Source organism: Panthera leo, chromosome A1 (assembly GCF_018350215.1).
Source record: "Panthera leo isolate Ple1 chromosome A1, P.leo_Ple1_pat1.1, whole genome shotgun sequence".
Classification (NCBI taxonomy): Eukaryota; Metazoa; Chordata; class Mammalia; order Carnivora; family Felidae; genus Panthera; species Panthera leo.
The window spans coordinates 28,881,088-28,905,271 of NC_056679.1; the positions used below are offsets into that span (position 1 = coordinate 28,881,088).

Genomic DNA, 24,184 nt, shown 5'->3' on the forward strand with positions numbered 1-24,184 from the left:
AAGCATCTGACTTTGGCTCAGGTCATGATCTCGTGGTTCATGGGTTCAGGCCCCTTGTCAGGCTCTGTGCTGACACCTCAGAGCCTGGAGCTTGTTTCGGATTCTGTGTCTCCCCCTCTCTCTGCCCCTCTCCCTGCTCATGCTCTTTCTCAAAAATCAACATTAAAAAAAAAAGGCATTTTAACTCTCTTGTATGTCTTAGTCAATACCTCCAACTCCAATCATGATAGTAATGCCTAGAATTTTAACAGTTGTAAAGTTTCTCTAAAGATAACAGTACAGTTTACAAAAATACTTGATTACTTTTCTTCCATATCTGTTGTAGCATCTTCCAGATTTTGTATCTTTTAATATTGCTCCAAAAGCATTTTTTGTGATAACATTTGTAAGGGGAAATCTTCTGAAGTCTGTATACTTGAGGATATTTATGCTGTCGCATTCCAATACTAATTTGGCTGGATATAAAATTTTAAATTCAAAGGTATTTTTCTTCAAAAAATCCAGAGGGAATGTTTTCTTCAATATTCAATGATGCCTTTCATAAATCTGCTTCTCTTTCGAGAATAATCTGCTCTTTTTCTCTGTAAACTTTGAGACTGTTCTTTTTCTCTTCTATTCTAAAATTTCATTATAATCAACACTACTCTCATACTGTGCTTGATTATTCTTCATGGTAGTTATCACTACCTAATATCATATCCTATATGTTTCTCTCTCCTCCCACCAGAAAAAAAAAAAACTCCATGAAAATAGGATTTAATTTTGTTCACTACTGTGTATATCATACCTAGAATAGTGTGACACATAATAGGTGTTCAATAAATACAAACTGAGTTATGGTTCTTTATCTTCTAGGCTTTGCCCATGAAACTCATTCAGTTCCTCAAGAAAGAAATCACAAGAAACTTGAAGCCAAATTCTTAAAGTACCACATTATGCCTTGACTCTGTGTCTGTTCCTATCTGTTCTGATAAACTTGGCAGGTTCACCCAAGACAAAGGACTTCTCACTTTTCTCTTGAGACTAGACACTTCTCTAAGTATTTGGGTCTCAGATGCCTGTCCTTTAGCTTTCTGAACTGTAAAGGGCAATCTGCCAAGGTCGGAGGCAGGCAGGGTGGAGATAAGAGGTGGGGGGGGAGGGGTGTGGGACATGACACACCCTTGCCTCCCTTAACTAAGAAGGATCCCCAACCATATCCCAGGATTATTTAATGTTTACACTCAAAGTGGGATGGGAGTAGGGAGAACAGATCCAACCTCTATCCGCTGACTAGATTTCACCCTGTATCCTGCCTTCCATACCTTGAACCTGACTCCTCACATTTCAAGTATACCCACCCAATAATTCTCAGAAACCCTAAATGATCCCAATGGAATACTTTTTAAAAGACTGCTGCTGCTGCTGAAAAAAATAAAAATAAAGAAAAAATTTAAAGACTGCCACTGCAGCACATATTCCACATTAATTACAATTAACGGGAATCTCTATGCAAGTGGCTTCTTGCTGAAAGTAACATAACACATTACAGATTTGCCAGGATTATTCAGTGACAAAGGTTACCTAGTTCTAAAATTATTAAAACACTAAAAAAGAAGTCAAGCTGCTGTGGCACCAGAGTTTATTGGTAGGTGTTTATTTTAATATTTTAATATTTTTAATAACGAACTTTCTTTTTAAAAACTTGTAAAAATTAAGATGATTAAGTTTTTATTCCCTCAAAGAAAAAGAGAAAACATTTTGCAAAAATATTTTGTGTGAAGTAATAACACAAATACAAATAAGCAACTGTGTACAAAATAATTTATTACAGCATATATAGGTTGGCATTATTTTACAGTGAGTTTTTTTTCTCTTAACAATTATGAATCTAAACAGCTTAGAGTGAAGGAAAATCATTTTAATTAGAATGGCTTCTCTAAATAAAATCTCCCTTTTTGAATTTGTATTTGCCTCAAAGGAAAGTATTAATATTAGACATATTTACACAATTCTGAAAGAAATCTACTGAATGATTCCATTATTGTTTTCTGTACAGACAGAACAAAAACCTTTTACCCCCTCCCAAAAAAATATTGCTGAACCATGTTTTAATAATTAAACTAACAGGAGTTTAAATTCTCATTTTGCTGATACAAAAACATTTAATAGTCAATGCCTGGCTGTAAGAATAAGAACGAATGTTTCCTTGTCATTTGCATTCTTCCCTATTATGCTCCCTTGAAGCACACTGTTCAGATATCAAATACTTGTTGACACGCAAGCAATTTAGTCAAGGAAGCATAAGTCTTACCCGGGAGTCTTTAAAAGACTGGTCTAGAGATATGCAACAAACTTACCAGTGAATTTCCATGATTAAGAAGCAAACCAATCCCCACATTCTGAATCATCTACATAAAACTGGAGTACCCTTACTCAATAGAAAGTATCATTTTCATGGATACTAAAAAAGAAGTGGTAAATCACGAAAAAAATTAAGGTGGAAGGAAGGGCAAACTGAAATAAATTTTAAAATAAACCCCAGTGTCTGCCAAAAAAAGTTCCATATTGTTTTTAACAGTTAACACTTTATAACTGACATGCTTTAATTAAAAGGCAAGCAAATAAACAAATACAACAAACCAGTAAGAGATCAAAACATAGTTTCTGAAACCAGCATCTAAAGAAAATAATACAGTGGGGCTGTATACAACTTAGCTTAGTAAGAAATTATATTTATGATACAGAAGTGACAGCACCCATCACAATGCTGATAATTTGAAAGTTTAAGAAAACTGTACAAGTATAAACAGGTAATTTTTAACAGATGTTTATGTAAATTGGCAGAGTCAGATAAAGAATAAAATAAGCTTACAGAATACTCCATTTAAAAATTCTATCCAAAAAAAAAAAATTCTATACAATTATTTCATTTCATATCTATATTAAAATACACCCTGAAAAAGAAACCCTGATCTGAATTCAGCTCTGAGTCTTACAGGAGTCAACCTTCTATGGGATTTCAAATCTCATTTGCCAAGACATCATAGTTAGCTGTGTGGTTTAGTGCCACATTGTGACTGTCGACCTCATTCACAACGGGCAGGAAAGCGGAAGTAAAAGGAAGCAGGTTATGACAGGCCATCCTGTATTCTTCATACTGGGAATTACAGTTCCCAAAGCTGCCATCAAGCAGTGCCTCAGAAACCTTTATTAAAGTCTATTGGAAAAGGGGAAAATAAAAATTATTTTTAAGAGAAAATGTTGGTTAATCATCACTTTAATCAGAAGATGCAATTTGTTAATTAAGCAAAAGAAAACTGGTTTCGCCTCAGTGTAAAAGAACTTCTTGCTACCCACAGTAAGAAATCACCTCAAAACAGGAACACTTTAGAAGTCAAATCGACAGAGCCTTAAAAAAGCCATATGCTTCTAATACTTGAAAAAGTGAATCTCTGAACCTAATCACTAAACTGGAAATATCCTTTATTAACAACAATCAATAGTTCCCATGTACTGAGTGTTTACTGTGTGCCAGGCAGGTGCCAAGCCCTTCACAGTTTATCATTTCAATTAACCCTTAAACCAAGTACATGAGGTCAGGAGTACAGACACACCTCATGTTATTGTGCCCGCTCTGCTGTGCTTTGCAGATACTGTGTAGCAACCCTACACTGAGCAAGTCTATCAGTACCATTTTTCCAACAGCATTTGCTCACTTTGTGTCTCTATGTCACATTTTGGTAATTCTTGCAAATATTTCAAGCTTATTCATTATTATTATATTTGTTATGATGATCTGTGATCAGTGATTACGACTCGCTGAAAGCTCAGATGATGGTTAGTATTTTTTAGTAACAGGTTTCTTTTTTTAAATTAAGTAGGCTCCACACCCAACATGGGGCTTGAATTCATGACCCTGACATCAAGAGTCACACCATCACTGACTAAGCCAGCCAGGAGCACCATAATAAACTATTTTTTTAGTTAAGGTATGCACATTTTTTTTTTTAGACATAACACTTTTGCATACTTAACAGACTACGGTATAGTACGAACAGAACTTTTATAGGCACTGGAAAACCAAAACGCTGATTTGACTCACTTTAGTGTGATATTCACTTTATTTGCAGTGGTCTGGAGCAGAACCCACAGTATCTCCCAGGTATGCCTGTATTTTCACCCTCGTCGTATGAGGAAAAGGAAGCTAAGAAATGGAAACTTGCCTAATGTGACTCAGATCCAGACCCAACTCTGAAGGCCCACTTAAGAATTAGGTTGTAAAGACACACATTTTGCCAGATCACTCAGTATCCATCAATTTGTAAAACTTATTCTGAAAAATCTTACCTTTACATTTTTATCTTTTATCGTTTCATCCAGTCTAGTGGCAATAGCAATTGCTTTTTCTTGCCTTGACTTGTCCAGAAAATACATCATTTTAGCACCTGAAATACCAAGACACTACAAAATGAGCAAACTCCCATATCTTACAATTGATTTGACTGACATTAACCAGTGGCTTAAAATCTGGTTCCAATGACTTAAAGTCAGCAGTGAGTTGGAGATGCCTCCTACCAGAACTGGTGAGCCAGGTACAGTGTCTCTTCCCAACTCCCAATTTAATGACATCCTCTTGACAGCCTGGCACCACAATGGGAGTGCTTGTAAATGGCAAAACACTACAAAGCAGGGCTTCTGTCACAAAGAGATGGTTGTTAAACACTTACCAGGAGACCAGATTTAACAACCGATCCTTTCCCAAAGAAACACTGTAACTGGAAATATAAATATGGGCTGCCCTGTAGTATCAATCGACATTTCAGCTAAAATAATTTTTTTAAGATGATACGCTAAAATAATACATCTAAGGAACAAATTACTGTCACAGAGAAGTGTGGTGGAGGGACAAAAGGAAAATGGTTGCATGTTCACAAAGAAAATAAGTATTTTTTAAAGCTTTTTTAAAAATCCTTATTCCTATGTAATTTTTCTGCATCTACTGAAATGATCACATGGTTTTTATCCTTTCTCTCTTACTGATGTGATGTATCACACAGACTGATTTACAAATAGTGAACCATCCTTGCAAGCCAGGAAGAAACCCCACTTGATCATGGTGAACGAATTTTTAATGTATTGTTGGACATGGTTTGCTAATATTTTGTTGAGGACTGTTACAAGTATGTTCATCAGGGATACTGGCCTGTAGTTTTTTGTTTTTTGTCTTTATCTGGTTTTAGTATAGGGTAATGCTGGCCTCATAGAATAATCTGGAAGTTTTTCTTCCTCTTCTGTTTTTGGGAATAGTTTGAGAAGAATAGGTATTAACTCCTCTTTAAATGTTTGAAGTCGCCTGGTCCTGGACTTTTGTTTGTTGGGAATTTTTTGATTACTGATTCAGTATCATTACTGGGTAATTAGTTTGTTCAAATTTTCTGTTTTTTCTGGATTCAGTATTAGGAGGTTATACGTTTCTAGGAATTTGTCCATTTCTTGTAGGTTGTCCAGTTGGTTGGCATGTGCCTTTTCATAGTATTCTCTTACAGTCCTTTTTATTTCTATGGACTCGGTTGTTATTTCTCCTCTTTCACTTCTGATTTTGAGTCCTTTTTCCCTTTTTTTTTTTTTTGAGTCTGGCTAAAGGTTTATCAATTTTGTTGATCTCTTCAAAGAACCAGCTCCTGGTGTCATTGATCTGTTCTATTGGTTTTCAGCTTCTATTTCATTTATTTCTGCTCTAAATCTTTATTATTTTCTTCTACTAGCTTCGTGCTTTGTTTGCTCTTCTTCTGTCTCCTTTACGTGTTAAGATTAGGTTGTTTACTGGACAGTCTTCTTGCTTCTTGATGTTGCTCTGTGTTGCTATCAACTTCTCTCTTAGAACAGCTTTTGCTGCATCCCCAAAATTTTGCACCATGTGTTTTCATTTTCATTTTTTTCCATGTATTTTTTTTATTTCCTCTTTGATTTCTTGGTTGACCCATTCATTGTTTATTACCATTTTATTTAACCTCCATGTATTTGTGTTCTTTCTACATCTTCCAGAAAATGCTTGCATATTCACAAAGAACATATTTTTAAAGCTATTTTTCAGTAATATTCAGTTTACATTTCTCCTGTAAATTTTGGAGATTTTTGTTTCACACCTGGGGTATATGGGCTCAAAGCTCTTAATTTCACCATTAGTTCCAGCTAGGGTAATGGGATAATGACCAGTTTGGGTAGTGATGCAGGGTCACAGCAAGCTGGCTCATTCATTCACCATTCACTAAGCTACTACGCCTGGCTCTATACTGGACAATGTAGGAGACACGTTAGTGACCAAGACAGCTCCAAGCCTTGCCCTCAGGGGCTCCCAGAACAGCACATCAGACAGTGCCAACCAGTGTGTCAGGACTGGGATGAGGAGGTACAGGCAGAGGGGTCAAGGCCAGGGAGGGGGGAAAGGGGATACTTCTGGTCAGAAACACCACAACGTATGGTGTCTCTAAATAAGACCCTTTGCTGGGCACTGGGTACACAAGTGACCAAGAGAGACGTGTTCCTTCCCTTTCAGAATGGAGGCAACCAGTATTCATTCAATTAATAACCTCTTTCTCCATGACGGTATCTCCTGGTCCATGTTCTATGCTCATTTTTCTACTGGCCTTTAATCAATTTATATTTTTTATTGCTAATCTATACGAACTCTACATATATTATTAGCCTTCTATTAGTTACATATCTGTAAATATTTTTTTTCCAATTGGCCTTTTGACTTTCTTTCTTTCTTTTTTATTTATTAAGTAACCTCTAACCCCAACATGGGGCTAAGAACTCACAACCCCAAAATCAAGAGTCGCATGCTCTACCCACTGAGCGCCAGACTGGTCTTTTGACTTTTTTTTATGGTGTTTTAACTTTTATGTGGCAACATTTAACTTTTCCTTAGAATTTCACATAATATTTGGGAAGGTATTTCCCTAAAAACAATAAAAAAATGTTTTCGTCCATTATCCTGTGTTCTTGAGAAGTTCTTATTTCCCTTTGTACCAAGAAGTTGCAGTTTTTCACAGGAATTAACTTTTTTTCCCATAGATATCAGAATCAAGAAGTTTCCCTTTAGAACAAGAAAGCTTAAATTAAAATATTTAAGTATATGCTTAACGTAGGAGCTTAGTTAACTATATTATGTACTTCATTTTGTCTCCAATTCCTCGTCCACAATCTTTTGTCCAATTTACCATCTTGTCCATCCAAGCCATTCTGTCATTTTATGAAACTGAATAAACTCCCTAAAATCCTTCTGTACAGGCAGGATATAAGTAAATCCTCAAAATATAAAATATGGCAAGTAATAAAAACACAAGAAAAAATAAATCACTAATAACCACAACACACGAAGGCAACCATTAAAGCTTTCATATGTATTTCTTTTCAACCTTTATCCCATGTATTTTTTTTTACAGTTGAAATTATATTGTATGTTACTTCCGTGTACGTGTTATGAAATTATTTACCCCCATTATTACAAATCATCCAAATTAACATCCCTTTACAGGACTGCTGGGTTTTCCATTCCACTACAAACCTGCTACTATTTCCCCTACTATCAGACATACATCAGCTTTGTTTCCATTCTTTTCCCCACACTTACAGCATTTCAGTTAACGTCTTTGCGCTTAAAGCTCTATCTCTGCTTTGGATTAATTCTTTAAAATTATTTACAAAAGTATGATGACAGCGAAAATCACAGATAATGTGACGCTCCTCATAAGAGGACAGGTTGCTTTCCTAAATGGCCGGGCCAGTTTACATTCACAGCAGCGAGATACACGAGTGCTTACCCACCACATCTTTACCGTACTTCCGTCTCCTTTTTCCAAACAAACAGACCTTCCTTAACTGGAAAGATCAAAAATGGTATTGCATTCATTTCTACTTCTAGGATAACTTGTGAGGTTGAACATCTTTCCAAACGTTTATTTTCACCACATTCTAACCCTTTCCAGAACTGTTTTACCCCTGGGAGTCCAATACCAACCTGAAAGCAGATGCTGAAGAGAGGTAGCATTGTGTCTGAGAAAATCCTCATTAAAACTTTCCAAATCCTTGTTGACAAATATTTTCTGCATTTCTTGAGATAGAACTTTACTCACAATGTCTGGAAGATTACTATGATTAGACACTATAAAAACAAAACATTTGGAATTAAAAAAATTTTTAATCTATCCTTTGAAACAAAATCAATGGAAATACATTTATATTTGTTATTAAGCTTGATACATTTCACACAGTAAAAATATTGCTCCTTTGGAATACTAAATATATTCTAGCTTAAAAATGCACTAATTTCTAACATATCTTTGCTAGCATGTTTAATTTATAAACACACCATAAATATTATCCTTTCCTTGCTTTACATTAATGTAAATCTCTTTAATATCCAGCTTAATGAGAGGCCTCTGAACTGTCATACTTGCTTTTACATAAATATTACCTTTTTTCATACTTACCAGATTTAGAAAATTTAATTAAGCATTCATGTAACCATGGGTTATTACTGTTGATGGCAAAAGCTCGTTTGACAGACTGCAGCATTAACAGAAACTTCCCTGTGTCAGAAAAACATGGAAAGGTAACAGCATCAAATATTTATGTATGTTATTTTAGTCACTTTATTTTAGCCTCACTTAAATTCCAGTAACAAAATGCTACCTTTCCTATAACATTCATAAGTAAAATTCAAAGCTGACTTTGGTTATCAAAGACAACTTTTATTTTCTAAAGAAAAGTTTGAAATCATGTAGAACTGCTTCAGGTAAACAATTTGTATGACTGTTCAAACTCTTCTTAAAAGGGATTTGAACACAATTTTCTAACTAGTTACCCCAAAAAGTTTTGAGTAGCAAAGGAAAAAGGGATTGGGAGCCTTTTGTGGAAGGCTGAAATGGATCTTTAAGAAACAAAAATCAATCTAACTTGATAAAGATTATGCTGAATATGGTCACCAATATAAGTAAGGATTAACAACTGAATTCAAACTATTACCTTTTCTAAAATATATTTCAAATGCTAATAGATGAGTGTCAATGTTATCAGCAACAAGGTTCTTAAGAGGTATAAGGAACTTGATAGCTTCTTCTAATGGATTTTCTATCTATTTTGAAACAGAAAGGAAAATTATTACATTTAAAAACAGCTACACAAGTCAGTTTCCCCCAAAATCTCATATTAATATGTCTCTAAAGTAATTTACCATTCTCTTTATATGACGAAACAAGCAAGAAAACATTTTAAAACTATCATCTGTAAACAAATTCAAAATAGTAATTTCAAAATGGATATGGCTCTATTGTTTCTTCTGATTATAAAATCATTATAATCTCATAAAAATCCAAAAAAATACAGGAAATTATTCCATAGGCTTAAGGAGATGGGACACCAAATACTGATAGCCCCTTATTCTTCAAACATCTATAGTAAAGAGGCAAATATAACTGTATCGTGTGATTGGAAAAAATGACAAATTTGAAATACACTAGATTCTATAGTGAATAAACCTGAAAACTAAAATATTTCCCTAAACCTGGTCCCTAAATAACTACCAACACTTTGAGAAAATCCCAGCCATGAAGTGCTTTCTCTTTGTAGCTAAAACATATCAATATATATAAAATGTTTCCAGATGTAATAATTATATTGCTGCTGTAACACATTACCAACAAGTTAGTGTTCATAAAACAACACCTATTCATTATCTTGCAGGTCTGTAGGTCAGAAGTCCAACATGGGTCTGGCTGGGCTTAAAAATCAAGGTGCCAGCAGGACCACCTCCCTTTTGGAGGTTCGAAGGGAGAGTATGTTTCAAGGCCCTTTCAGCTCCTCAAAGCTGCCCACAATCTCCATTTGTGGCTCCCTCATTCCCTCTTCAAAACCAGTAACAGGCTGAGTTCTCCTTACAGGACTCCAACCCTCTCCTGTCTCCCTCTACTCTAAAGATCCACTGTGATTACATTCGGCTCCCCAGACAATCCAAGCTAACCTCCTTACTTGAAGGCCAGCTAATTACAATCATAAATCCCATCTGCCACCTTTATTCCCCTTTGCCATGTAATGGAACATATTCCCAAATTCCAGGGATTAGGATGTGAAGAGATTTAAAGGGACATTATGCTGCCTACCACAACTACAATTCTACGTATAATCTGCATTAACCAAAATTTGCGTATTATCACTCAAAACTAACTGACTAGTATCATGACCTTGAAATATTACAAAGGGCTTCTGATCTACAGATGTAATTAAAACACATTCGTGACCAAAACAGAACCAAGTAACATAAATTCTACCAAATAAAGACAGTAAGTTTATCTCACCCTTTCTAATTTTTCAGGTATAAGTTCTTCTTTGAGACCACTGCCTTCTTCTTCTTCTTCATCTCTTTTTTTCTTTTGATTTTTTTGTTGACGTTCCCTTTCCGCATGCTTTCTCTCTTCTTCCAGTTTAGCCTTTTTCTGAGCTCTTCTCTGCTTGCTAAGCATTTTCTTCAACTCTTTGGCTGACAAGTTTTCTACAAATATCCAAATGAATACAAATTCTAAGTCAGTGTTTCCATGTTCCTCACATTCTTCTGCAATTTTTAGTACAGCTTTTACAAGGGAAAAGGGGGAAGAGGCAATGATATGGAGGTTTTTAGGAAGTGCCACCACCTATCACACACCTGACACACAAAAGGCAACTGGTAAACACTGCATTGACTAAAATGAACCGATTCTAAAAAAAATATATAAAAATAATAATAAAATAAAATTAACCAATTATGGCCTAGTTCTGCCTCCCAACATGATAACATGACTTTATTTAGGTAAATCACTTCATCTCACTGAGTCTCAATCCCAATCTGCGCACAGTGGGGGTGATGACACCAGCTATCCTCTTGGAATATATCAAGGACAAGTGAGACAATGCATACACACAGAATTGTGATCTGATCCGAAATTTTCCTCCACATTACTATCTCTCAAATACCTGTAGATACTAACATTCTAGTGAATAAAAAGCTGGACAAATATCCTCATTGGCAGTATTATTTTCAATTAACTAGGCACTAGAAACTGTAAGAACATGTATTTTTCCCAAAGGGGCTCAAAGCTATTTTCACTTACAATTTAAAAAAAGAGAGAAAAAGAACCCAGTCCACAGACATTTCTATTTTTCCTTAATTGGCCTTACTGAAGATAAAAATAAAAATGATTGCAGGGCACCTGGCTGGCTCAGTCAATGGAGCGTGCGACTCTTGATCTCAGGGCTGTGAGTTCAAGCCCCATGTTGGAAGTAGACATTACTTAAAAAAAAATAAAATCTTAAAAAATTTAAAAAACATAAAAAAATAAAATAAAAATAAAAATGATCACAAGTCATCAAATTAGGGCTATTTAGAATTATTAGCTACAGAGCACGATCCTGCTGACTTTTTCTAAGCTCCCCCTATCCCCTGCACTGTTTTGGGGGCATACAGGCTACCTGATGCCGTCTTCACATACATTTGACAAAATGCTTTTGTATGTATTGTTATGCTAAGGACATTCTGAAATTTTGTGTTCTTTTCCATCCTTTTACATCAAGTTCCTTTTCAGTTACCTGAATTTATTTCTTGCTGTTTGCTCTCACTGGTTAAGGGGTTATCATACAATTTCAAGTATATTTCAATCGCTGATCTAGCAGCCTTGAAATAGAAGGCATGTCTTCTGAGTATATCTTCTAATCTCAAAAGGTCAACATAGGCACGAAGGGTCATCTTTCTCATGCAGTATGTATGGAAGTCAAATTGATCATCGGTTATCTCAAAAAAATGCTTCAAAAAAAACACAAAATTATCCCTTATATATATGTCAGTAATGTCTATTTTTTGAAAGAAAGTCATAAAAAACCCCAAATACAATGTTAACAGTCACAATTTCACTTAGTTGCCCCTCTCCACTGTTCAACACTACAAAGAACATCAAATTATTCTTTGCATTCAACTTAAGTTTCTGTTACTTGGCCATTCCCTGTATCACTTTTTGTGACGACACTCAATTTCTGTGTAATAAGTCAGATAATCAGATTTTTTTTAACCTTGAAATCAGTACATATTGATAATTTTGTTTTAGTGAAATATTTCTCCTCCATATTCCCCCAAAATGAGCAAGGCAGAGTTAAATGGAGCTCTGAATGAAGGTCAAATATACACAGGTTCACATTAAATGTTTACAAATCAGACTGTTCTACTCAACTTTGAGGACAAGCCCTGTCATCTCTATCCCTACTGCATGGCACAGGCCTAACATTCAATAAGCACAGTTTTTGCTAACTCAAGAGAGAAAATGCTTATCACGCATGTGACCTCTTAATTTCCTACAGCTTCAATTATTTAAATTAGGTAGGAATAAAGAAATCCACATAGCCAATTTCATAAGGTTGTTAAGTGATCAAATAAGATAGTTTAAAAATTTCATTGAACACAGAGCATTCTAGCTTTTTCTCATTTAATAAACTCCCATTATTCTACCAACATTCCATTTTAGCAATGGTTCCTAAACTAGAGTCTATGTATAAAATAACCATAATAACATTGTCCTAAGCAGAGAGTTCAAGGCTTTCATCCAATTCCCAAAGGGTTCATGGCCCGAAAAGTTAAAGAACCAATTCCTTACATTGCAAGGAGATGATTAACAATTCAAAACAACTGATACTTTTGTTTTCTTTCCTATATGCCTCTCTGCCTCCATCTTCTTTCTATTCCCCTATTTTAGCTTCTCCAAAAATATACACAAAAATGAATGATTCAATACATGAATACAAATTAAGCTCTTCTGCTACTTCATCTCCCCTCTGTCCTGGGGGCCTAAGTACTAACTCACTGTGCAGAAGACACATTAGCAACTGTCCACATCATTTCATAATTTTATTTGTGTTGGTAATTAGAAATACACTACACACAGAATGACATTAAGTACCTGAGACTTTAAGGGAAGAATTCTAAGGTAAGAAGTATAAAAGCACACAGTGTGGAGGGGAAAAAATGGGAAAAAATAAACATTCAACATTAGTTTATAACTTCAAGAATCATGCTTTAATGTGTTATATTTGAAAATTGCACTCCTCCCATCAATAAGACAAATCAATTCATAAGTATCAACATAAACTTGTTTTTTTATCAAAGGATTACAGGTTTCATAAAGCTGTTCGTGGTTAATATAAATCAAGTTATGTCTAGCACCAAATCTTAAAATTCAATACAACTGAGGAAAAATGGCAGTGCCCACATCAAGGAATACATAATGAGATGATAACATCTAAGAGATTACAGGACCTTTTTTTAAGTTAAGAAACATTTATGTGTAAAAGGCAGACACAAGTTTTAAGAGATACTCTAGCAGCTTTAGTAGACGTATATTCTAGGTCAAGTCTTAGAGGGAGCAGTAGAGAACCACAAACATTTAAGCCGCCTCTTTATCAGTAACAGCCCACAGGCTGCCTCTCTCCAGTTAGTCTTCCATATATAGGGTAACCAACTTATCCTGGCTAGCCTGGGGCTTTCTCAGTTTTTCCAAGGAAAGTCCAGTGTCTTAAGAATACGCTTTGCCCCGGGCAAACCTGGATGTTGATCACTCTATAGTAAGCTCATAGTTGTGGACAGGATATGGCCAGAGTTAATTAGAAAAAGTAGGATACTAACAAAATAATTTTGCTTTGGGAAGAAACGCTATATTGTAGAATCCTTTTAAGAAACAACTAAATAATCTTAGCTTGACTTTCTTTTTTTTTTTTTTTTTTAATTTTTTATTTTCAACTATAGATACATAAGAAGTTACAAAGGTAGTGCAGAGATACCCCGTACACTGGTCTCTCAATTTCCTCCTAAGAGTTATATCCTCCATAATTATAGTGTGAGAACAAAATCAAAAACCTGACATTGATACAATGTGGGTATATAGTTCTAATGCGATTTTATCACATGTGTAGATTCATGTAACCACCACCACAATCAAGACACAGGACTATTCCATCCCCACAAAGATCTCCCTTATACTATCTTGGGGTGATTTTTAAGTCTCTAGATTGATAAAACATAAAAATAAGCTAGATGACACAAACAGGTGAAGTTAGCTTCCCCATACTCCAGCATAATACGGTCACTTATCAGCTTCCTGCAGAAACCAGGTAACCAAATTTTAATAGACAGCTCACACTCTTAACTCCATTTTCCCCTCATCATAAATTACTAGTTCTTTGGGGGAGGGGCAGGAATTGCTTAATTTGTCAAAATTAGGCTTGAATCAAAATAAGACGAGTCAGTAGAGAATAAAGAAATGCTATTCGTGGCCTAAGAGCACGGTTTCCTTTAGGAATTCCGTATTAGTCCCTCTCTTCTTACCCAGGTTCCCCCACCCCCTTACTTCTCGGCAACCCTGGAGGAGCCCAACAAAAGGTCATATACAGAAAGGCAACAAAAACCTCTGATTTGAAAAATAATAATAATTAGACGAACTAGGGTAGTAAGCAACTCTACCCCCATTATAGAAAATCTGTTATTATAAAGCACACATCAACTAGATAAAGGTTAAGATATGCTAGAAGATAAAGTTATGAACTGCCTATGGTTCTGATCTATCAGAAATCCTAGATCTTATCATAAAGTTTTAGAAATAAGTATTACTGATCCATTTCAGACATAAATCAGCATACTAAAATGAGAAACTAATCCCTGGGAAAAAAGAAAAGAAAAAAGTCTTGAAATATAAAATTATTATGAACACATGTTTATATCTAGTATCTTTAAAGATGGCTGTTTTATTTTTAATAAACCTCAAGTTCTAAACATCAGATTAGGCTGGACTTCATAACCTTTACATATAATCCTAAAATCCTATGAGGGCTGCAAGATGAAAGCAAAAAAAATACTATCCTGGGCCATTCTAGAATTCTAACATTACAAATGCAATTAACTAAAAGCTTACAGCAATACATGTCATGGCTGAAACTGCCTTCAAGGGGAGAATTCTTGAGTAAGTTCTTGAAGGCAGAAGAAAGGCCTAGACCTTATTTGAACTTACATCCGTATTCACTGAAGGTGAAGGTTAACTGCAAAGTTTTACTTTTGAAAGGTCATCATTTCTTTACTAAAATACTTAAAATCCAGGCACAAAAGTAGGTCATGAAGATATTTATCATAATAAATCACTGAATTCTGTAATTACTCTTAAATCCTAACAAATTATATCATTAAGAATTCTTTCAGATTATGTTAATTTTATTAGAAATGAAATTAATAGCATTACTAATTTAGTATTAATCAATCGGCAAATATTTAATCACCTTATTTATACTAAGCACTCACATTTCTACATACACTAGAAGAGTTAAGTCTTACTTTTACTATGAATAACTCACTATAAAAGACTAGCTCACAAATGGCATAAGAATAGGCTCTTCCCTCACTTATCTGTGTCTGGTTCTTTCTGTCCTCAAGCACTAACAAATCCAAAACAGAAACAGTAAAGTTTCTAGAAATGATTATATAACATGACCAGAGGGTGACAATTTCTGCCTATTTTAATCTCTGATAGCCAATGGTTTTCTATTTTTTTTTTCTTCAAAAATGCTTTCTACCAGTCAAATCCTATTTCTTGAACAAGAGACACAGTTTATCTGACATTACAGACTTTTATTTCATGTCACTCAGACAAAAGTCACTAAAAATTTAAGGGAGAGCATAATCTAAATGAAACTTAGTAATGGAAGAGCTATTAATCATATTCTAACAATCCTCAAGAAATACCACCAAGAGAACTATTGATAGTCATGAATATTAGGAGGGGTGGGCCTGAAGCTGGAGACACTCATAGTTATAATGACCCTAAGGATGTGCAAATTTCACTTTCACAGAAAATCTGGTAAATATCTAGCCATGCCCTTGCTGGAATTACTGATCCATAAGTGCCTAGTAGCTTCTTCATTCAGGAAACAATCTATTGCTCCCTGAGAATGTCCTGGGTAATAAGCATGTATCTTTCCTTAGTAACAAGAATGCTTTTAAAGTGCTGGTCATCTAAGGAATGTTGAAACAAACTGGTGATCTATGGTTTTATCACAGAAATAAGAGCCGGGTTTAAATTAGAATGCTTGGATATTGCCTAAGTATTTCGCGTATCATCTGAGGGCTTTATATTTTTCAAGGAGAAGATATGGATTTTCCCCCAGAGATATAGCCAGCAAGCCCAGGCTCAAAAAGAAAAAAGCAAAGAAACCAAACAAAAACAAAAAACTAGGTTATTTCCAAAAGGGATCAGGTATAATCCTAGTTCCAGTTCCCAGCAAAAGCCACCCCCTAAGATTTAGGCTTTCTTTTGGGTAACCTTGGAAGTTTCACATGGGGAAAAAGGCCAAAGTGACTGCTAGAGTGCAGACATCAGGCTCACCTGACTACGACGCCTGTGGTTTTATACTGCGTCAGCATGGGAACAGTGCTGCCGATTGACCCCACAACTGAGGGCTGCTGAGGACTGCCTCAGGGGTGCTTTTGTGGCTCTTTTCCTCCTGTTGTCCATTTGGAAGGAGAGTGCTTCAGAGATGACAAAGAACAGGAAAACAAAATTCACACAAAGGAAAAGAAAAGTCCCCTCACTAGGACACATCACACATAATCCTAAAAGCAAGTAATAAAATAAGCCTGCAAACCAGCCACAGATTGCTGTACAAAGTATCGGACATGAGAACAAGTATCCTGGGAAGACAAACTGGAGAGAGGCTGGCTCCAGAGCAGATCCTGATGTAAAGGGGAAAGAGGTGGCCATCAGCTTGTGTGTCCTTCTGGGCTAGTGAGGAGATCAAATAATGGCCGGATTAGGAAAAACAAATTTTGAATATATGTTAACAATAACAGTAATGGCTTGATAAATTCATCTTTTCCTTCTTCCCTCAGACCAAATTACGCAGACCTGTCTCAATCATAACCGTTTGAAGATCAAAACAAAGCAATCACTTATTCACAACTTCTGAATGTTTGAAAAGCTAAAGACCAAGCATGTTTTTCACAGTGAAGTTTCCAAAGCAGAACAGGTAGATGATCCCATGTAGAAATCAACCCGCTTTTTTCATCACCTTACAGGAGAAAAGTAAAGTCAAAGTTCTACAACTTACCCTTTCTACTTCATGGCATTTTTTCAAGGCATCCCCATATCTCCCCAAACGCTGGTAAGCTGAAATGCATTCTGTCTGAAACCACATGCATTGCATCTCATTTAGATTTTCCATAGCAGATGTTCCTTCCTGAAACAGAAGCATTCATAAATATAGGACACAAACAACAAAAGAGATCCTAAAGACCTCATTTTCTCTTTTACAACTGTGGCTACAAGTATCATTATGACAATACATAGCAATAGAGAAATAGCTCAAGGTTCTTCCAAAGGCTCCTACTGATGCGAAATTACGTAATGTCTTATTTACCCAGCTCTGTTGGGGTATTCAACACCCTACCCAGAAAAGACTCCAGATTGCTGAAACTAAGTTTTTGAACACTTTTATTTAAAATATTCATTTATTTAGATATTTAAAATATTTAACAGTAATCCTTAGGAAGCACTGCTTATTTTCTTTTTAAGCAACCGCTGCTTAACCTTTCCTTGCTGACTCGGTCACTGTGATGTACACCCAGTTACTGCTGAATCTGTTAGTTCCAGGGCTCCTTTGGTTTCCTGGTCTCCTCCCTCCACCTCAGGCTATCAGCTGGCACTATCTTTGTGTCCCTGGGTCTGCTTCTTGTTCCATACCAACTCCTCCCATTTGCATTAGGCTGACAAAGCCAAATAAGGGAATTTGTAAAGAATATCTGTTAACTTAGGGGCACATGGGTGGCTCAGTCCGTTAAGTGTCAGACTCCTGTTTTGGCTTAGATCATGGTCTTGCAGTTGTGAAATTCAGCTCTGCATCAGACTCTGAGCTTGGCATGGAGCCTGCTTAATTCTCTCTCTCCCTCTCCCTCTGCCCCTCCCCTACACATCCTTTGTGTGTGTGTCTCTCTCTCTCAAAAAATAAAAATAAAAAATAAATAAAAAGAATATTTGTTAACTTGGGTTCAATGAGAATTCTGAGAAGAGTGTAAGACCTAAAGTACCTAGTTTCAATGGAGGGCCACTGGAGTTTTATCACAATTTAGAAGAGTTATTTCAAATATATTTTATGTGACCCCAGGGAAAAATGGCAAAGGTACATATTCATAAATAATTTCAGTCTTCAGTTCTTTTTCACACCCATTTTTTGTGACCTGTTCCAATTTCAGTATTCTCATTAAAAGTGTAAAAACTGGTTATCTCTCAGTGAATGGAATTATGGGTGTATGTTATTTCTTCCTTATGGTTGTATATATTTTCCATCTTTTGGTGACTACATATTTTTATAAGAAATCTACATTTTTCATTTCAAAATCTTTACCAACTAGAACTGTCCAGCTTGCATCAGCAACTCTGTACACAGGTTCTAAAACACTGAAAAATCTGCCAGAAGAAAATATGCACACTTCACTCACTTATTAGTGATCAGATAGAATCACTTATAATCAGACATAAACTGGTTATTTGAGGTTAGCAGTCTGCCTCTGCTGGCTCACTCCCTGGGCTATCCACCACACGTTCTGGGCCCATCTGGCCCAGGAACGAGGGTGGCTGAGCAGACCCAGGTCTCCATCCAGCAGGACAGCTTGTCAAGAGTGAATTACCAGAGGCAATTCTGACAAGCCAGCTGAGCCACGGGGTTTGATGACTCCTCTCCTCAAACAGACAACCATTCCCCTTCTTCTTCATTCTGTGGTGCCTTTTCAAACACATCCTGGTTGTCTGTGACTTGGGTGCGTGCGTGCGTGCGTGCGTGTGTGTGTTGGTTGGTTGGTTTTTAAAATCACTGGACTTGATCTAGTTAAGAAGTTTTGTATATTCGTTTTATTTTTTTTTAATATTTATTATTTGGGGGAGAGCACAAGGTGGGGGAGGGGCAGAGAGGAGGACAGAGGATCCAAAGCGGGCTCTGCCCTGAGGCTGACAGCAGCGAGGCGGATGTAGGGCTCGAACTCACAAACTGTGAAATCATGACCTGAGCCGAAGTCAGACGCTCAAGAGACTGAGCCACCCAGGAACCCCTGTATATTCATTTTAACTGCACTTTCCTTCCGATCTCTGCTTTGGCTTCCAGGTGGTACTTTCCTGCACAGACACCGCCTGCTTCTGTATCTACTCCTGTACTTCTTACCGTCTCCAAATCTGTGCCGCAGGGCAAAGGGCATCAAAGAGTTTGAACCCCTGCACTATCTACTACATGACCCCTTCAGAGCCTCACCCACCTTGCTGCAAAACGTCAGACAAACACATGAGTCAGTGGTAGGTGAACATGAACACTAAGACGATTTTGCTCATTTTAGTTTTCTTCTCCTAATACCCATCACTCTTGCTACTTCTTTCCCTCTACATTACATCTACCACTTCGCAATCTATTGATCCTGTGGTGTGTGAATTTCTGAAACACTAGTCACTACAGTTTCTGCTCCTATTACCATTCTAAAACATGGGCTTTAGTATCAGAGACTGCTAAGCTAGAATCCTGGCTCCAAAAGGAGTGACTAGCTGGGTGATCTCCAATGGGCACAGTACCTGACTTCTCTAAATATTTTCTAAGTATAACATGAGAGTAATGATATCAGAGGACTGATAGGATTAAATGAGATTATGTATATAACATACTTAGCTCAGTGCTTAATAACTGTTAAAGCTACTTTACATTTCCCCTTACAAATGGTATATAAATTATTAGCATTACTCTAAATATGAGAAAGGAGAGCTCAGGCAGGTTCAGATGCAAAAGCCATTTTTATGATGAGAGAGAGAGAACAGATGGTCTATAAGTAGTAGCCTTTAATGAAAACTTAAATGTCTGTACATACACACACAGAGCTCTCTCTCTCTCTCTCTCTCGCTCTCTCGCTCTCTCTGAGGGGAGAGCAACAGCTGAGAGGGAGAGCGAGAGCTGTGTGTGTATGTACAGACATTTAAGTTTTCATTAAATGCTACTACCTATAGACCATCTGTTCTCTCTCTCTCTCATCCTACATATACAGGACATGTATTTCGTATACAGTAAAACCTTGGTTTGTAACTATAGTTCATTCCGGAAACATGCTTGTATTCCAAAGCATTTGTTTATCAAAGCGACTTTCAAGAACCATTGGCTCAGTTGTGATCATGTGATGTTCAGCATCACGTACCACTCATATTGCAAGACATTGCTCATTTATCAAGTTAAAATTTATTAGAAATGCTTGCTCGTCTTGTGGAACACTCGCAGAACAAATTACTCATAATCCAAGGTTTTGCTGTATGTGATCCATATGTTTACATAGGAGATATGTGTATATATGATATATATGACATATTATTTACCAATACCTATGAATACTTATGCCACTTTGATGGTACGAAATGAGATCTTATTGTTTCTCTAATTACTAATGCAAGCATCTTTTTTGGCCATTCCATTTTCCACTTGTGTGAGCTAACTATTCACATCCTTTGCCCATGTTTCTCTCATCTTGTCTTTCTCTTATTGAGGTTTAGTGTGTGTGTTTTTGTTTCTATGACATTCTTGTAAGTAGTTAAGATTTCACAACAAAATTCAAGCTATTCTGTGACTTCTAAATTATAAGCAGTTTTGACAAACACCCAAACACAACCAGAATCTAGTTAACATTTAAGGAAGGTGGTACGCTGGGGCTGCATGAGGAAAACATTAGTATCACAGGGCACAGGGGTAACTTACTTTCATCCTAAATCACTCACAAACACCAGCAATAAGGCCCTCCATTGTATACATAATGTGCACTCGGAGGTAAAAGTTATTTATTCCAGGGTATCTTAATTAAAACTTGGAAATTAAACTTGGAAATGTGGTTTCCTCTTTATGCCTCAATGTCACATTCAATGTGTATTAAGGAACTATTTCAGTGAATTCTTTGTGGAGTTCTTTATAAATTCTTTTTTTTTTAATTTTTATTTTAATGTTTATTTTTGAGAGAGAGATAGAGCACAACAAGCAGAGGCAGAGAGAGATGGTGACACAGAATCCGAAGCAGGCTCCAGGCTCTGAGCTGTCAGCACAGAGCCCAATGTAGGGCTCAAACCCACAAACTGTGAGATCATGACCTGAGCCAAAGTCAGATGGCCAACTGACTGAGCCACCCAGGCACCCCTATAAAATCTTATTCCATCATATGGTTTGGAAATACCTTCTCCAATTCTATGGTCTACCGTCTCATTTTGTTGATGGTTATTCCTTGTTATATGTACACTTTAATTTTTAATATGGTCAAATATATCAATTTTACCCTTATACTTAAATTTTTTTAGTTTCTTAACAAATGCTTCCTACCTCAAACTCTAAAGATAAATTTAATACTTTCTTTAATCAACCTGGAATCTATTTGTGTGCAGGAGAAGAATGTCATTTTATTTTTGTCAGTTGTGCCAGCAATATCTTTTCATCTCTGATTCTGAAAGCACCTGTGGCTATATACCAAGTTTCCAAATACATGTCAATCTGTTTCTGAGCTTACTATTGTGTTCCATTAGTCTACATATATTTTGAACCATAAACTTACTATTTTCATAATGAGATAGAAAGTTCATGTGGAAAGAGATGTACGGATGGGGAAGGAGGGACAGGAAAGGAACAGATGTTCAGCCCAACAATTTCAGAGAACTTAAATTCTGAAATGTCAGAAATTATAGCTCGAAGAGGCTGGTTCTATATAGAAAAAACTCTATGAGCAATTCAAAAGAAACTGAAAAGAGAAATAAAAAGCAGCCACAAATTACTAATGAGACAAAAGAGTTGTGAATTGAATATTACATATAAGCACTGAAGTCTGGTATATTGCTTATTTTCATATAATGATACTGTGCTCCTATCATTGTCTTTCAACCGTCCCCCACCAGAAGCACACGCATACACACACTGAACCACAGTAAGAAACCATCCTTAGGACACAAGCTAGATGGGATTAATAAAAATAATGACAAAAATGAATTCTTATGAACTTTAGTGGCAAACTTCACAAATCATCATAGAGCTTAAGTTTAATTGTACTAACTCAGAAAAGTACACACTCGCATATGGCATTTCTTACCCTTGTGAACTTGGAACACATTTCCTCTGCTTCTTTTATCATGTTTGCTCGAAGCATATATTTTGCACATTTGGAGTTGATGAATCTATCAGCTGTGTCCAAAGACTGCGCTTCATCCATCCACTTTACAGCTTCTTTGAGATTACCTATATGCTTTAAGAAATGAAAGCATTATTAAAGAAATCACAGTATTTGTTACTAAAAGAATATGGGTGAATATAAATCATACAGACAAACTAGAAATCTGGTACCATTTCTGTCAAACTTCTCTAGAAATCCTTAGATAAGTTATAATTTACATTTACTAAGAGATGATTCAAGTAATTAACACTGATTATACACTGCTTATACAACTATGTAACATAAAACTCCCTAGGACTATTAGAGTATTAGAAATAGATTATCAGGGTACCATAGGAGTTATTTCTATATGGAAAAAACTCCAAGGGTCCTTAAAGTAGCCAAATTCTTCAGCTATTCAAAAAACATGACTAGGATTTTACCTTGTAAATTTTTGCCTTCATATAGAATAATTCTATTAGAGTGGGAGTACCAGCAATTGCAGCATTAATGTAATCCAAAGCTAAAGAATAATGCCCAAGTTTATCAAAATGCTGTGCCAGGAAATACTGAACCCAGAGAAGTGTTGTTGGGGGTTCCTTCTCTCCATTTTCTGCAATCAAACAAATATAAAATTATTATAAAGAAGAAGGCAAAGTAAAGTAAGTCATATACTTTCTCTCCCTTAATGCATGATGAAATTAATAATTACTATAAGAATAAGCAGTAAAAAACCCAGAAAAATGACCAATGTCAACAGAGAGAGGTAGGACTTTATGCCATAAAGTTCAAAAAGTAGCAGCCGGGAAGAGAAACAACATGCTGGTTTCACAGACTTCTGACCTCTACTTCACTCCAAAGAAACAGTGCTGGGGAAAAGAGGTGAATCAGTCTAGCCAGATGCATTCTCCGGCTGAGAACATAAGGCAGCAGGCCCAGAAAAATCAAGGTCACAGCTTGTGAACAGATGTCCCTAAATACCACTGCAAGACTGTCACAAAGACAAGAACTGCCAGGGCTTTGCACTTCCTAAGACTCAACCCCAAATCAGGGAAACCCCAAGTTGAAGGGTATGAAGATACCTTCCTGACAAGGTGGAATTAGCCCTGCCATGTGACAAAAGCAGTCACACATAGTCAGCTGAGCTCCATGCCATTCCTCAAGCTACAGAAGAGTAGATAAATAAATATCAAGCTCTCAAAATGGATTTTAAAATGGATACAGGTATGAAATCAGGTAGAAAAAGTAGAATGGAGGATTTACCCATACCACAGAAAAAAAAAAAGTCTTGTAAACACAGAAATTAACATAAATTAAAACAAATAATAAAGGAAAAGACAAGCATTTATCTTGTTCTTCTTATATAAACTATATCTCAGGGAAACCAAACATTTGATAAAGAAAAGTTCCTTTTTTAAAAAATTTTTTAATGTTTATTTTTGAGAAAGAGAGAGAGAGAGAGAGAAAAAGAGAGACAGAGCACAAGCAGGGTGAGAGGCAGAGAGAGAGGGAGACACAGAATCTGAAGCAGGCTCCAGGCTCTGAGCTGTCAGAGCAGAGCCCAACATGGGGTTGAACGCACGAACCATGAGCTCATGACCTGAGCCTAAAGACACTCAACCGAGCCACCCAGGCATTCCTGATAAGGAAAAGTTGTTTATAAGAGAATTCTAGCTATTATAAATGTAGAGGGGAAATGATTATAGAATAAAAGGGATTGAGGCAGTGATCCTCAGTGACTGCTAAAATCATTAGGTAAGAGGAACTTTTTAACCAGCAGATCAGGCTGTAACATCTGAACCCTGATCAATCTTCACATCACAAAGACAAATAACCAGAATGTCTTCTGCCTCCAGATGTGATACAACAGGAAGTACAAAGCATCACATAAGAAGTATTCATAAGGAACCTGGATCTAATCAAGCCTGTAAATCTAACTAGAAGTTC

General features: G+C 36.3%; 1 protein-coding gene across 9 annotated transcripts in view; it reads right to left on the minus strand.

Moving 5' to 3' along the window:
- Positions 1-1,786: 1,786 nt before the first annotated feature.
- The window catches only part of NAA16 (N-alpha-acetyltransferase 16, NatA auxiliary subunit), a 64,556-nt gene continuing 42,158 nt past the window's right edge, over positions 1,787-24,184 (minus strand). For all 9 annotated transcript variants that reach the window (XM_042927101.1, XM_042927110.1, XM_042927084.1 and 6 more), the window contains 10 exons: positions 22,681-22,850; positions 22,178-22,330; positions 17,149-17,277; positions 11,605-11,818; positions 10,341-10,534; positions 9,013-9,121; positions 8,478-8,576; positions 8,006-8,149; positions 4,330-4,427; positions 1,787-3,199 (listed from right to left, as the gene is read on the minus strand). In XM_042927101.1, coding sequence (XP_042783035.1) covers positions 3,002-3,199; positions 4,330-4,427; positions 8,006-8,149; positions 8,478-8,576; positions 9,013-9,121; positions 10,341-10,534; positions 11,605-11,818; positions 17,149-17,277; positions 22,178-22,330; positions 22,681-22,850 — 1,508 coding nt within the window. In that variant the 3' untranslated portion in view covers positions 1,787-3,001. The remainder of the gene's footprint in view (positions 3,200-4,329; positions 4,428-8,005; positions 8,150-8,477; positions 8,577-9,012; positions 9,122-10,340; positions 10,535-11,604; positions 11,819-17,148; positions 17,278-22,177; positions 22,331-22,680; positions 22,851-24,184) is intronic.